General features: G+C 43.7%; 3 protein-coding genes across 3 annotated transcripts in view; all 3 read right to left on the bottom strand.

Annotated features, from left to right (window-relative positions):
• Window positions 1–123: 123 nt before the first annotated feature.
• On the bottom strand, window positions 124–4,679 carry rpl18 (ribosomal protein L18). Its single transcript, XM_084444238.1, has 7 exons — window positions 4,628–4,679; window positions 3,675–3,761; window positions 3,407–3,514; window positions 3,193–3,291; window positions 1,175–1,298; window positions 615–684; window positions 124–261 (listed from the first exon to the last, which is right to left on the bottom strand). Exons 1-7 carry the CDS (start codon window positions 4,628–4,630, stop codon window positions 186–188), a joined length of 567 nt encoding a protein of 188 aa, XP_084300364.1. The 5' UTR covers window positions 4,631–4,679; the 3' UTR covers window positions 124–185.
• Window positions 4,680–5,050: 371 nt separating this feature from the next.
• LOC311313749 (mpv17-like protein) lies at window positions 5,051–6,198 on the bottom strand (the record flags this gene model as incomplete). Its single annotated transcript, XM_084443929.1, has 4 exons — window positions 5,051–5,163; window positions 5,315–5,344; window positions 5,535–5,605; window positions 5,730–6,198. 4 exons carry the CDS (start codon window positions 6,196–6,198, stop codon window positions 5,062–5,064), a joined length of 672 nt encoding a protein of 223 aa, XP_084300055.1. The 3' UTR covers window positions 5,051–5,061.
• An 8,751-nt stretch (window positions 6,199–14,949) lies between these two features.
• myh14 (myosin, heavy chain 14, non-muscle) overlaps window positions 14,950–15,580 on the bottom strand; it is a gene marked incomplete at both ends in the record, with an annotated part of 37,026 nt that continues 36,395 nt past the window's right edge. The window contains 2 exon segments of the mRNA XM_084444583.1: window positions 14,950–15,142; window positions 15,538–15,561. Of these exon segments, the coding sequence (XP_084300709.1) occupies window positions 14,950–15,142; window positions 15,538–15,561 (217 nt within the window).

The raw sequence follows: 15,580 nt of genomic DNA, 5'->3' as shown, positions 1-15,580 counted from the left end.
CACTGACAGCCCTTTAATCGGCTTTGAGAAGAAACAAATTAAGAAATACCTAATTAATGAAGAACCAGATACGAATATAAAACATTAATTCGTTTACAAAGACATCCCTCAGACCAGTGGACATCAATTGTATCAATATTGTCTTTATTTCATGCCTGATCGCATGGAAAACAAAACAGAAACACTTAGTTCTTGTATCCTCGGCTGGCTCTGCGCCCGCGAGCGCGCTCGAACTTCCTGCCCTTGGAGCGGATGTAGGGCCTGGAGAGAAGGAGTGATATATTGATATAGGACTAAAACATAATTCAGTTTATTTATAAAGCACGTTGAGATTGTTTCACAATGAAAAGTGCTGAGCCCTTGGGATATTTTTTCTTCAGTAAGGCACAAAACAAAACATAGCTCATGATAGCATGGTGTGCATACACAAGGTATTTATCCTAAAGATAATGCACTTCCATTCAAAGTACTGCCTGTTATCATAATTCTGAGGCCCATGTTCAGTAAGATGTTTTGAAGCGACAAAGATCAGCAGTTATCAATTATATTTGAAAATAATTTCTCCCTTCCGATTCAAGGTGAATGCAGTTGTTTGTTTAAAGCCTGATACTCACTTGGTGTGGCTATGGGGGGTTCCGGGGGCCTTTCCAAAGTGCCTGTACACCTCTCTGCCCTTACGAGGTCCTGGGGGGGAAGGGGGGTCAGAAAAGAAGAGATCAGCTAATGTTACTCCCCTACCAAAGATTCACAAAACACCAACTGGCAGAAGTGAACTTCACTGCCAACAACAAATCACAAAAATAGGCATCAACATCCTCAGAGCTTTGAGACAATTTGTACTTAAAAGGCCAGCAGGGTAGAAGTTGATCACATACGAAATGTGTGTAAGGATTTGCCCAAAATAAGACGGTATGTACCAACTAATGTGTCTCAACAGCCAATTAAACTCTTTACCAGCCAGCTTGGACACACTGGAGGATAATACTTTTTCTTCTTCTTTTTTTTCTTTCTTTTTTTTTACCTTGCAGCATTATTTTACATTCCCATAGGAGACAGCAAATAACATAAGCAGAAACAACCATGTACTGACTCATTAGACAGTTTGCTGGTCTCTTTAGTGATATCCACCCTGACAAACCAGTGTCTTGTTCAGGTAGGACTGGGATAAATGTACCTGACAGCAGCACGGTGCCCTGTCCCTTGGGTGCGGCCAGAGCCAGCTGATCAAAGGTCATGACCTGACCCCCGGACTTCAGGATCCTGCGGCGAGCGCCATCAGTCACCTTCAGAGCGCAAACCTGAGAACAAGACACAAAATGGCAGAGTCACCTCCACAGCATACAACAATATAATGCAAATCATATTTGCTATTGAGACCAAGCCAACTACAACAAAAGCCCACACAGTGACTACACCAAAGACAAGTACAGATAATGATCTAAGCTCAGAAGTACTGATCTAAGATTACACTGTAATTCAGGGCACATCCATTCAATGGAGTTTCAGTTGAGTACAGATCTATTTAGAATAGAAAATTATTTCATAGTGTGGTGACTTGGGGTGGGGGGGTGATCAAATAATCTTTTACAATTGTGAGTCTGCAGTTTTTTTTTTTTTTAAGAAAAGATGATTTTAATTACCATTTACCCATACAGTAAAGGACACTTAGCATTTTTCACTGGTTAGCAAGGCTAGTAGTGAGGTCTGCTAGAACTAGTATATCCCTGCTAAGTCATGTAAATAATCCTCCAAGGGTCCAAATAACTCCAATGTTTCGTGTCCATCATTGAATAGCCTTAGGAACTAGGAATGACATAGCCGTCAATCAATTTTGACTTTGTGCATCAGTTTTAATTATAATGTTAATTGATCACTGTATGCTTTGTTGTTTCTGCTGTGTGTTTCATACAGCAAGCAATGAGTTTAGTGCCATAAGATGCAAGATATAGCTCTCAGTTATCATTAAACCTGACGAAAAAAAAAAAACTTGATTTACAGGTACATCATTCCAAGTCTAACTGATGGACATGAAGCACTGGAATTAGTATAATAAATTATAACATGAATTTACAGAGGTATGCTAGTGGAGTCAATTAGAACTCACTAATAGCATTGCCAACTGTAAAAAAAATGCTGATAGCCTGCTTTTCTCAAGTATGGTCTAAGACTCAGTGTTTGGATGAATGTCTATATTACCTTGGTCAAGTATAAAACCAAGCTAAATGTGTTAAATGTTTGCATCTTCCTTTGAGTACTAAGTAAATAATTAAAAGCAAATTAATCTTACAAGTTTTTTTATTATGAAGAGGGGGAAAAGTAATTTAAAATTGCGACCCATCACATAGAATCTAAGAGAATCGAGAATCATCATGCAATCAAATCGTGACCCCAAGGATCGTAATTGAACCATCCCTGCAGATTTCCACCCCTTTGAGTGATTTTTTCCCACAAAGCACCAGTATAACTACACAGCAAATGGGTATTAAAGAGGGAGTTCAGAATTTTGGACAGAGCCTCATTTACGACTTAACCATAATGTTGATTGACGGAGATAATTTCTAGCCGATTCCATGCTCTCTCTCGTTTGGGCGTTTATGGCATTCTAAGGCTAGCACAATCAAACCGCAATGGCTAGCATTCAAAGAAAGCTCACTTAAACACTCCACAGTGCACCCAAATAAAATCAAATATGAGGACAGTCTGTCGGGGCTCATTGGAGTTTTTATACCATAATTATTGAAGTCCAACTATCGTTGAACCAATTCGTTTGTTTGGACCTATATGGTTCTCTCTGTAAATAGGGAGGCGGAGTGATACGTAACTAGCCGGCACTATTGTCTTCACAACAACAAGGAACAGACGAGCAGACTATTCTCTCACCATCAACACAACAAGTTGCAATGGCCACATTCGAAAGGGACATGTCTGACTTTGATGAGGAGTTTAGTTTATCTGGTGATACTTGTTTGGAGTGTTTTTAAGTGAGTTTAGCCATTTTGGTTCGATTGCGCTAGCATTAGCAGGCCGTGAACGCCCAAACGAGAGACAGCATGGAATCGGCTGAAAATGTTCTCCATCAATCATTATTACATATAATAATTACATTACATTATGGGTAAGTTGTAAATGAGGCTCTGTCCAAAATTCCAAACTATACCTTTAAGACAAAACCTTTGACCCCAAATCTTTTACCTTAAGCTTGGGGATGTCCTGAATCCTGACATCATCCGTGATCGTTCCCACGACAACAGCGGTTCTGTTTTCACGGCCAGGCATCTTCATCTTACGAATCTGACAGGAAGTCAGAAAAGGACATTAGAATCTCCACAGCGTCGCACGGCACCTGGTCAGCAGATTATCGTCCCTCGATAGTTGGTAAATACACACGTGCGGGGATATGACTCACCAGACGGGAGATGGAGAGGGGAGGCCTGTTAGTCTTGCTCATGAAGAGTCTCCTGAGGATGACCTTGTTGAAGGGAGCATTGCATCTACGAGCCAGGAACCTGTACAGCTGAGGGGACACACCAGCGGCATTAACAGACATAAACACACGTTTGTCACGGGCCCAAAAGGTTGACAAGTCCTGCTCAAAATTGCAGTGTTCATGATGCCATCTGACCAAATTTGATTGCCATCCTGGTTCAAGCCATTTATAAAAAATAAAGTCACACCTTAACCAGGAGCCTCAGGTAGATGTCCTGACTCTTAGGCTCCTTCCTGTGCACCTTGCGGTCCTTGTTGTGTCTTATGTCGACTCCCTGAGAAAATACAAAGAAAACATCACAGAATGAAATACACTGATGATACCACCCAAACAGCTCAGCACTATTCACCAGTTAACACAATTTCCTGGTTTGACGTGACCCTGCCCAACATCTAATGGAAGTGACCCCTAAATCCACCAGCAACCAACGTGAATATCTGTATCAGAATTACAGTAGCAAGCTTGTTAGATATGATACTGCTATAGCTTGTTGGCGAGTAGCTAGCTAGCCAGCGTTATGTGCAACTGACATGAACATTGCTAGCCAGCTAACGTCAAGTTCTCAGCTCTTCTCAACGATGTGTACTAGCCAGACACCTCCAGTGCAACATACCACCTACTAATAATGCATATTGGGTGAACTTAAACAGCAATCTATCATCAAAACATCAATCGAAGACACTAGCTAGCTAGAGAGCATGTTCAACAGTACCATGGGCCATATCACACGTTTACAGTGACGACTACCGATAGCTAGCTAGCTTCCTAGTTAACCAAGTAGCCGGTGGGCAGTGTTTAGGAACAGGCATACAGACGTCCAAATGAACTCGTATACCATTGTAAAGTTGATACAACACTCTGTGCCTTATGTAGAGTTTCTGGGGTGGCCTCTCTCCTAAACTGAGGACTCAACGTGACTACCCAGTGCTAGCGGAATTAATGCGGACACCCGATGCTGTAGCTAGCATCAATTGAATCATCATATACACAAATTTAGGTCACACATACGTATGGGATTCGCAAGAAAACAATACGGCGCGTTTATAAACATATACATTGTTACGCTGTGAAAATGTAGGAGAAGGGATGGGTTTAGATAATCTAAGAACCAGATCTGTAAAATGCAATGGCTGTACCTACCATCTTGGACTCAAGAGTGGAAAAGGAAAAAGAAAGGCCGCAGTCTCGCGATACACAGTTCTCACTGGTTTCTTTGCATTCGCTTCCTGTGTCAATGCGCGTGCCTGCCTCTGGCTCCGGGGTGTTCCATAGCAGAGTGCTTCACTTGGATAAATGCATCAACTGCCTTACTCACTTTACATTTGTCCCATATGAATTTGAAAGCAGAGGACAGCTAATTCATATTGAGCACAACTATTTTACAAACCCTATGTCTGAAACATGTAACATGTTATGGGCTATGGGAGACAGACATATTTATAAAGACTAGGCCTAGATAATCAAACAAACAAATTCATTGAAAACTTTTATTGAAACAAGCAGTCTGATCCAGAACAGTAAAGGCATATAGGCTACTACATCATTGTGGGAAACGGTCCTTTGGGAGCCTTCTCTCATTGTTGTCTGAAGTGGCACAGGAACACAGTCCACCCAAGAGTGATGCCACCAACAAACACGGTCCGAGCCACAGGGGGCACCAGTGAGAAGTTCACCGCCTGAAGGGACATGAAGAAGAGAGAAACAAGCGATCAAAGCTCTCCCTCTCTATCGTGTGTGTGTGTGTGTGTGTGTGTGTGTGTGTGTGTGTGTGTGTGTGTGTGTGTGTGTGTGTGTGTGTGTTCTATGATATAGAAAACGATCACCCACCTGCATTGTAGACCAGTAGACTACTCCAGTCTGCAAAACGCATACACAAAGACAGACGGAAGCAATATGTCAATATATGACAATATGGAACATAAAGGCCAAAATAAATCATAAATAAATACATGAGTGATTGTGCAGTGGTTTCAGTGTTGAAACCACTGCAAGCATAGTCCTACATGCATATCAGTTTGTGAATCATACAATCGTGTAACCTCAGCACCTTGTATGAAGTCCAAAATTTCTGTTTCCAGTCTTCAAATGGGTCATCTTTGTGTTCTAACACACTTAGACCTAAGAGAGACACATATTGAATATAGTGCCAAAATACATATTTTTTCAAGAGTATATGCACCACTAGTAATACATTAACAACCGTAATTAATAAATAAACAAATTAATAAATAAATAAAGTCACCTATGAAAAAAGCACTTATAGTTGCTGGCGCTGCAATCAATTGGTCCAGCACCACTTTCCCAGAAACCCTCTTGGCCCCTCCCCCAGGCAACATCCTCTCCAGCGCCTTCAGCCAATGATAGTTGAAGTTGGCGTGAAAACAGAACCCAACAAGGGCCACTCGAGCAGTCTGGGACCAGTCAATACCAGAGAGGGTTGTGGTTCTTTTGGTACCAGAGGACAAACTCGGTTCCACCTCTGTGAGCCGTGCTGGATCCTCTGAGGGTTCTGACGTCACATTCTGATCCCCTCCTGGTCTGTTATCAGACAGAGTTCCTCCAGGTCCACTGGAGTCTGTTTTGTGTCCCTCTGCGGGTTTCCTTCCCAGCATGCTCTGTTGTATGAGGTCAGCTGAGGCGAACAGGGTTGTGTATCCCACCACGTTGCTGATGTATGGGTGAGCCTTGAACAGCGCCCAGGCTCGGCTCATTCTGACGGTCATGAAGAAAACCAAGGGTTAATGTCGCTTAACATGAAACCAAACGTTTGAATTGCATTCAAAAGAATCACCAGGTGATGTGTTTAGCTTTCAGCATAATAACTGACTGTTGATGGATACAAGGGACTGTGTCTTCTATCTAATAAGACATCAAAGTCACTGTTCATTTATGTGTGAGCAATGACAATGTGTGAGCAATGACAGACATGTAAGATGATAATTGTCACTTCAAGTTTAGTTCTTACTCAATGCTTCAGGTAAAGGGTGTAAAACGCAGCCTACCTCACAAATTAGCTCCTCTCACCTGCTGCTGACAGCTCAGAAACCACAGAGACACACGCTTTACTCTGATTGGTTCCGGAGAATGATAAGAGACGCAGCTCGGGGAAATTCTCAGCCAATTAGAGAGGTTTAGAGGTGAGGGAGGCCCTCTCAACAGATCAAAGTTCCGTCAGAGAGAATGTGTGATAAGGCTTTATCAGTTCCTGTCCTTCTGGGGTGGAATCTGAGAACTTGGACAGATGTGGGGGGAGGACAGACTTATGGGAACTGATACATAAAGGGAAGAAGAAAGAAGAAAAAAAGAGAACTTTCAAAAAAGGCGTTCAGACACAGTATGACAAAGTAAGAGACATGAAGGGTAGCAGCTGCCATAACACAACACAATTACAACCCAACGTTTCACAAGGGAAATACGCTTTTGATTTGTGGTATAGCCTTTTTTTTTTTACAAGGAAAATAATGGAAAGAATCATGTGAAGGCTGAGAAGGTGGTTGTTGTCTCTTACCAAAGAAATGGCCCCTCAGTCATGGAAACCGACAGTTGAAATGTTCACTAATAAGAATGCTACTTCTCAATGGTGGCAAACCCTTCTAAGACACATGTTGCGGGACTAAAAATAGATGCCACTCCTACAGCTAGACAACCTTATTTGGGTTACAGACAGTAAGTTTGGTATACAATGATAGGCGCACTGCTAATACTGTATGTGTGATGAGATCTTAAAGAATAGTTAAATAGTTAATAGATCTAATCTCCCTCCCTAATTTTTCCAATTACTTTGTTTCTCACTTAATTGGGACACAAACACACACACACACACACACGCATTACATTACAGTCGTTTAGCTGATGCTTTTATCCAAAGCGACTTACAATAATTACATTTAACGTAGGAAAAGCCAATGTACTACTGCTTGCCAGAACTCACAAGTGCATCTCCTTTCTAAACACACACACACGCACACACACACACACACACACACACACAGATTTGATGTGGATAATACTCTATTCATACCTAGTGCCACCATAGAAATGTAAAATTCTGTGCTTGGGAGGCCCTTTATGAAGCATTAAAGGCCAATTTGCCACTAGCAACCACTAGAGCTCTTAGCTCTAAGAATGTGATAATTAGGGCCAGAGTTTAAGTTGATCAATCAAGGGCTCGTTAACCCGCCTCAATTGGAGCGTTTGTGTCTCTCAGCGGTTAACAAGCTGCCTTCAGAGGGACAGATAATGGCGACGTGCGCCCATACTTCCACAAGCGGTTGACTTCTCAGATAATTGCCACTTTCTTTCTTGTCTCTTGTCGCCTCTCATTTCCTCTCCTCCTCAGTTTGTCACTCCGCTCTCCTTTATCCTCAAGGCGGAGGAGAGTAAGACCACACCCACTCTTCTGGTGTCTCCCAGCTGAACCTCAAGCTGTGTCTGATTCCTCAGTAGTGTGCAGAGATACAGACGGCAGCATCAAGGTAAGCCGGCTCGCTATTCTTACCTATGGCACCGTATCACATAGTGCTACATTGGGTTAGGATCTTATTTTTACAATTATTCATTGATTATTTGAGTTTGCCTTATTGGACTGGGCTTTGGATTACATCTCATGATCAATACTTATTGAAAGTCAATTTGTTTAATATTACACTTTGATCATACAGTGCTTTACAGTAGCACGACTTAATCAGATGGACAATTCTTGTTTGGTTTTACCGTAATGTAGCATGTTATCACCTTAGTTGGCTTCATTTACATTACTGATCATTACACTATTGATTTCATTTTTAGGGTATTGTGCTTTAGTGCATTGTAAGTATTACAGGACATAGTTTAAGTTTAATTTGCAACAGCACCGTAAGTGGATCAGTCTACCCATCTGCATGCTGGGATTCTTCTCACTTTTCCATGTCTCTTCTATCACGTCTCTATTGACTCTTCTGTCTATCACATCTCATCACATGGGGGCAGCTGTGGCTCAGGAGGTAGAGCGGGTTGTCCGACAATTGTAGGGTTGGCGGTTCAAATCCCGGCTCCTCCTGACGACATGTCGAAGTGTCCTTGGGCAAGACGCTGAGCCCCAAATTGCTCCCAATGAGCAGTCTAGCACCTTGCATGGCAGCTGGTCACCATTGGTGTGTGAATGTGTGTGAATTGGTGAATGAAAGGTCATCATTGTAAAGCGCTTTGGATAAAAGTGCAGTCCATCTCCATCCCTCATATATATCTTCTCATCTCTTGCACCTACAGTACCCCCCTAACACTCATCTCTTCTGCCCCCCACCCTCAGTACCCCCCTAACACTCATATCTTCTGCCCCCCACCCTCAGTACCCCCCTAACACTCATCTCTTCTGCCCCCCACCCTCAGTTCCCACCCCGCTCTCGTAGCTATGCGCCCATTCAGCTCTGTGTCCTTTGAACCTGGAGTGGAGCCAGGTGGCCCCTGGGGTCGCGACCTCTTCACCTTTGTGACATCGGCCGCAGGTCACATGATGAGGACGCTTCAGAGGCCCAGGAAGAACCGGCCTTCCAAACGCCAAGTCAACCATCGACGCTTCCTTCACAACATGATCCAGAGGTGTGTGTGTGAGCGCGCGCGTGTTTGTCCTCAGTGGGAGAGAGGAGAGACTAAAACAATTCAGTTTATTCAAAGCAGTACGTTGCCTATTCAAATAGTCATGTCACCATCTGGCAGGTTGGTTTAATCTTCCTCTAACCGTTTTTTCGCAACAGGAAATTTGCAGAGATAGAAGCAGCCAATCAACAGCTTTCTGCACTGTTTCCACCGGAGGAGAATACCCTCTCTTCTTCCCCCTTAAGACACACAGAAACCCCTGAACAGCAGCCCGACAGCATCCCCAAACCAGGTATCCTACATTCTCTTGTTTACATCACGATACACTTAACATTTAAAAATGATGAATGCTTACTAACCTTCCTTCCTCTGATCCCTGTGGATCCCTCCCCTAAAACCACGTTGGCTCCTCTATCTGCAGCTACTGACCTCTTCCTCTGTTCAAATGAGACTGTGTGTGAGACTAGTGCATCGAAACATGCCGACTATGGACACCTCTTGAATCTCAACCCCAAAGGACATATGGACCAGTCCAACACCATCACCGGCAGTGCCAGAGGTAAACGCCTTGGCAAAAGAGCAAAATCTCAGACCCTGAACAAGCGGGTTGGAATTGACAAACAAAGTGAACACAGAACACCGACCTCGCCGGAGCAAACCATTGGCTTTCACCAGAGGGGGGCGCTCCCTCAGACAGGCCCCGTGACAGCAACCGCCATCGAGTCAGAGGACAGCATCTGTAGCTGGATCGAAAGCGTCAGAGAGAAATATGACACACGACTCGGTAGACCCGGCTCCAGCACAAACATCACACCCCTATCTCTGAACATGGACCCCCCCGGTGTCCCCTCACTGCCCCCCTCCCCAGGGCTGTCCCCTCTGTCCCTGGACTCCTGTGACTTTGCGATCCAAATGATGGCAGATCAGGACGCCCAGTCCCAGTACAGTACGACCGACCCGGCCGAGAGCCAGAGGGTCGACATGCTGGACCTGCTGGGGTCAGAGGTCGATGTCGGGGGCTTTGGGGGTTGCATGGAGTCACCGGCCCCTTTAGATGACCTCTGGGGGAGTCAGGCTGACGCTGAGGGCCTAAGTGATAAGGCGCTTATGGATGACATCACCTTTCTGGACCAATCAGGGAGTTTTGTGGAGAAGCCGACGATCCACGGCAGCAGTGACTACAGATCAGACATGGAGCGTCTGGGTTGTGGGGAAGGCCTGTGTGTGTGTGGAGGCTCGGCAGACCTGAGATCAGCCACTAGCAGCTTCATAAGCAGCGAGCAGGACAGTGCACAGTGCACGCTGGCTTTGGAGGCGGAGCCAATAGAGAGGGCGTTCGCCTGTCCGAAGCCAACACCTGGTGTAGAAGATATCATCCCAAACCAGCTGGCCACCTCCATTAGATACCACTGGGACGATCCCGGACCCAACACGCTTCAAAGTGCATGTTGCCAACAGGACAGTTCCTTTGTGGGCGTGGCTAGGTCCTTCCCTGCTCCTGCTCAGAACCCCCATCAGATTCTGTCCCCGCCCCTTGAGGATGATTGGCTGTTCGCTGATATTATGGAGGACGGGGGCCTATCGGTGTGAACGACTGTAAATCGTGTGATTCAGAAGACAGGTTCAGTTGGAGCTTTCCTATAGCAGTGTATAAGCATCTAGTGATCGGGGTCAGCTATAGTTAATATGAACTGTTCTGTGTTTTTACATTTGACTGTTGGACTATTGTTGAAGTTAATGTTCTTTACATGAGGAAATGGAGAAGCAATATTAAGATATTAAATGTCTCATCATGAATACCTACAGTATATGTACATTAATCAATGTTAGCGTAAACGTCTGGCTTTAGTGTGTGTATGTGTGTGTCTATAATGGTATACACAAATAAACGGAACCACACAGGTCAAAACCAACGACATATATTAAAGTTAACCCCAATCAGTTGTCTTTTGTAATTACAGCATAATAAACAAAAGGGCTAATAAACGACACATCTCCAAAATGTTCAAGTTCCACAGAAGCCATAAAACAAAAAGGAAAAGACAACGCCTCTGAGAAAGCACCGGTCGTGACTCTCGATCCAGACGAACAGACAGGTGAGCTCAGCGGTCTCTCCTCATTCCGGGGGTCCGTCCGTTTGTCTTCACCTTTTCTCAGCCTCCTGAACACAGATCTAGACAACAGGCTTCACGGTGACATTTTGTGATATTGTTAAAATGTGAAAACACTGTGGTGACAGGTTACATACATTATAACATTAAACATCGCTCAGTTGACATTGAAAAAGTAATCAGACTGATTAACAAATTCAAATGGATTATTTTAAGAATAGTCTGGGGGTGCCTCAGACTATTTCAAGAGACTGACGGAGCCGATGCTCCACGGATAGTCTGTCTCAATACTGCCCTCTAGTGGTGCATAAAGTGCAGCGCATACAGTAACTTACAAAAACCACCCTTCACATAGATTCCTTTACATATTTTCCTACAATAAAATAAAATACATAAAGGGAAACACTAGGAAAGCTCTCAGAAGGGACTAAATATAATTATGTCGTTCAGTAGTCAGTAGATAAATCCAACCCATTCTTAACCCAAATATCCCTTGGCCAGATCAAGCTGACTGCACTGTAGAGCTGCAGCTGAGACGATCACAATGAACCTGGCATTGGCAAATAAAATATGAGCTCAGCACGGTGCTATGCCAGGGAACTACTGCATGTATAGAGAGGCTTGTCTTTCCGTTACGTCAGTGCAATTTTAAAAAGCACATGCTGTGGTTCACCCCTGTATGCATTTTAAATGTGTCTGAGGGAGAGGTGATAGTTCCAACTAATTAATGAACAAGAGCAGACAACCCTGACGACCGAACACTGCATCCAGTGTAATCAGTGGTGTATACCAAGAGCACAGCTTGGCTTACTTGACAGGTGCAAATGACCATATACAGGTGCATCTCAGAAAATTAGAATATTGTGGAAAGTTCATTATTTTCCATTATTTAATTCAAAAAGTGAAACTGTCACATATTAGATAGATTCATTACACATAAAGTGAAATATTTCAAGGCTGATTGCCTCCATGCCACGCTCCACGTTGATACAGTAATTTGTGCAAAAGGAGCCCCCACCAAGTATTGAGTGTATAAATGAACATACTGAACATACTGTACAATCATAAAGATTAAAACAAAAAGGGCTTGAAATATTACACTTTGTATAATGGATCTAGAATATATGAGTTTCACGTTTTGAATAAAATTACGGAAAATAATGAACTTTTTCACAATAGTCTATTATTTTGGGGATGCACCTGTATGTCAATATTTAAGGTACTCTGAGCAGACAGAGCAGCACTGGCTTCCCTGTCCCGTGTTCATAAGACATTGTGTCTGAGTGTCTACAAGCAGAACTCACAATCTCTCCATGTAGACTTTAGGCTGGGTTAATACTGTATAGACCGGTAACACACAAACACAAAAGACTGTTACTTCAAAATGATCAACAAAACCTGAATGAACCCTGTTATGGAGATTGAGATGCAAAGTTAGTGTGAATATAAAGGAAGATAAATAATGCATGGTCTCTCCTAGACTCGTTACTGCATGTTGAGGCAGCAGAAGGAGTGTTTGTTCCTGACTGAAAGTGACCCACCACTCAGAGGACATGTCCAAACACCAGGACACTTCAAAACATTTCTTCACATCAGTAAAAGATCGGCCTCTCACTCCAAGTTGTGACAAAAAGCGTTCTGGATGATTCAACTCTCAGTGCATTATCATACTAATCTAAGAGCTACACCATTTAGAAAGGGGTTGAGCCTTGTGCTCAATTGTTCTAGAATCTAGAACAATCTATGCAGGAATTGGGGATAGTCTTTACTAGTCCTCTCCTGTCTACTCTATTCTACTCTATTTTGTACTACGATAAGTCCCTTTTCTCATCCGTACGCCCACCATTTGGTTAAAACACAAAAGCTTTGTTGATAAATATTTTACATAGTTAATCAATAAAAATAAAAACAATATTACAATGTACAATATGTCCGTTTGATAAAAACAAAAGATATTGATGTATATGTTGAGATTGACGGTAGCTGTCAGTTTTCACAGGCCATTTCTAGTGTAGCGTTGGTATAATGTCCAACCTACAGCTGTCATCTGACACACGCTTCAAACAGTCCCTTCAGAACGGATTCCCCATCAAGCCCTACTCACACAGACAGCAGTCTCAGACAGGGGCTGACTTGAGAGTACAGCGCAGATTTAAAGCTTGATGCCCAACAGATAACCATGCCAGTTCACACTCAGCTGTGTCCACTTCAATGACCTCCGCAGCCACTGGGCTGGATTTAGGTCAAGCTTCAAGACCACAGTCCACATGTTTCTTCCACATCAGTGCCAACGATACCAGTATCAATGACATGACAGGCAATTATACAGAAACAACCAGCAATAAATAACTTAGGTTTATGTTCATATTCAGGTTGACATAGATTACATGAATTCAACTGCCTGTACTTAAGAAGCAATATGTTAAGACTTTAATTAAAGAAACTATCTAGTATAACTACTGCAGCTACCTACCTATCTAATCCATAGACCTAGGCTATCTTTTTATAAAGGTCACCTCACTTCACTCAACTCAATCCAGAGCACAGCACTCACGCCAGACTCTCGCTTGATTTATTTGTTTTGTTGCACGATAGAGAGTGCAACCATAACAGGAGGTTTGGTGTTATTACCAGCATGACTGACAAATTATAGAAAACTGATTATCTTACAGTGATCATAAGATATTAGTCTACAGTGCGTGGGAGAAGAGTAGAGGACACTGATCTGTGGTCAGTTTATCCTTCCACGCTACTACAGGATAAGAGGACTGAGGGCTGGAAACCCTGATCTCAGATCTGTGGTTAGTTACAGATTACTTCCATTGGACCCTGCAGAAGGAGTGAGTTATTGTCATCAGTCTTGTTTCTATAAAAAGTCGACGCTGGCTTCATTGTTAGATGCACACACAATATCAAGGTTTACAGCAGCTAGTAGCTGGTTTCTCTCTCTCACTAGACCTCTTCTGACGGATCATATCTCCTCCACACCTGATTGGCTTTCAACTATGATCGGTAAGATTCCAGTTCATACCGTGAGAGAGAGAAAATTCATATATTCACCATACCCCCCCTCCCCACCCCCCTAAGCGTATATTAAAATACAGAAAAGTGAAGTTGCCTCCCCCTAGCAGAGTCTATGAGCCTCCCAGAGTCACACACTACCAGGGGGCTGATCCCTTTCTGATGTCATGTGTGTTTCTCTAGTCTTGAAAAATGCAGATTGTCTCTCTAACTCTTTGAGGAGTGGGATTGATGGAGCTTTGATGTTCTATACCGACAGCCCTATGTGCGATCAGGTGAAACGTACGAACGCTGACCATTCTCCTCAGAGAGTTAAAATGGCGTTACAGTGATTGAGCTGCTATAAGGAGAGCCAGGCGTCTTGGTTCTGCCATTTCAAGCACTGTACAGCATCACAAGAAGAGGAGATAAGACAACGCTGAAATAATTAGGTTTCCGCTCGGATTTCTGGGTATTGATGTTTTTCCCAGATATACAGGCTAATGCTATTATGCTAGTGATATCACTCCTAGTCCAGTCAAACTAAACTGCAGTCCGATCTGTCCGGGTTTGTTCCTCCTTATGGGTGTAAGCTTGCTCTTTGTGTGTGTATTCGCTCTGTATGTGTTTCTCAACCATATATGTGTGTGTGTGTGTGTGTGTGTGTGTGTGTGTGTGCGCGTGCGTGCGTGTGTCTCTCCTCCACTTATCATTCAGGGTTGCTGAGGCTAGAGGAGGGTACCTTTGTGTGTGAGTGTGTGTGTGTGTTTAAGTGGGTCAGTCAGTGTTGTTGAGGGTGTAGGGTGGCGGGGGGCCCAGGTTGTTCTCCGAGGAGGGGGTGGGGGTCCCTGGGGGACCGGAGGAAGGGGTCGGAGAGGAGGGGGGCTCCTCCGAATCCGAATTCTCCAACGAGAGGTCGTCAACCAATGCTCGCCGTCCGGAGCGCATCCCCAGGGGTAACGGAGCTCGCCTAGAGAGGGGGAGGGAGAGACAGACAGACAGAGAGAGAAGGTTAGTTTCTCTCTCTCACATATGAGAGGAATACAGAGGGATATTCACAACCAACCTTTTTAGACTACATTGCCTTGAAGCATGGATTTTACTGATTGCTACCAAAGACACGTATTGATCACATAAATCAAACTATCAACTACCAGTGGGAAAGTTTGGACACATACTGGATCCAAATGTCCCTTCAAGAGGGCCCTGCGTGGTGTATAGGTGGTTGAGATTTTTTTTTTAAAGGGAAGATCACTGAAGCCAACACAAAGAAACACGCACGCACACACACACACACACACACACACACACACACACACACACACACACACACACACACACACACACACACACAGGGCAACCTACTTCTCTGGCTTCCGTTCGTTGATGCTGAGTGGTCATGTGCAGA

This window comes from Borostomias antarcticus (assembly GCF_949987555.1).
Source record: "Borostomias antarcticus genome assembly, chromosome: 10".
NCBI lineage: Eukaryota > Metazoa > Chordata > Actinopteri > Stomiiformes > Stomiidae > Borostomias > Borostomias antarcticus.
This window is presented reverse-complemented; position numbering and strand designations above follow the sequence as displayed.

Coding starts and splice junctions, on each gene's coding strand:
- rpl18 (XM_084444238.1), bottom strand. Junction 1,299..3,192: donor AGGACATCCCCAAGCTTAAG/GTAAAAGATTTG, acceptor TCTTGTTCTCAG/GTTTGCGCTCTGAAGGTGAC. Junction 685..1,174: donor GGGCACCGTGCTGCTGTCAG/GTACATTTATCC, acceptor CTTCCCCCCCAG/GACCTCGTAAGGGCAGAGAG.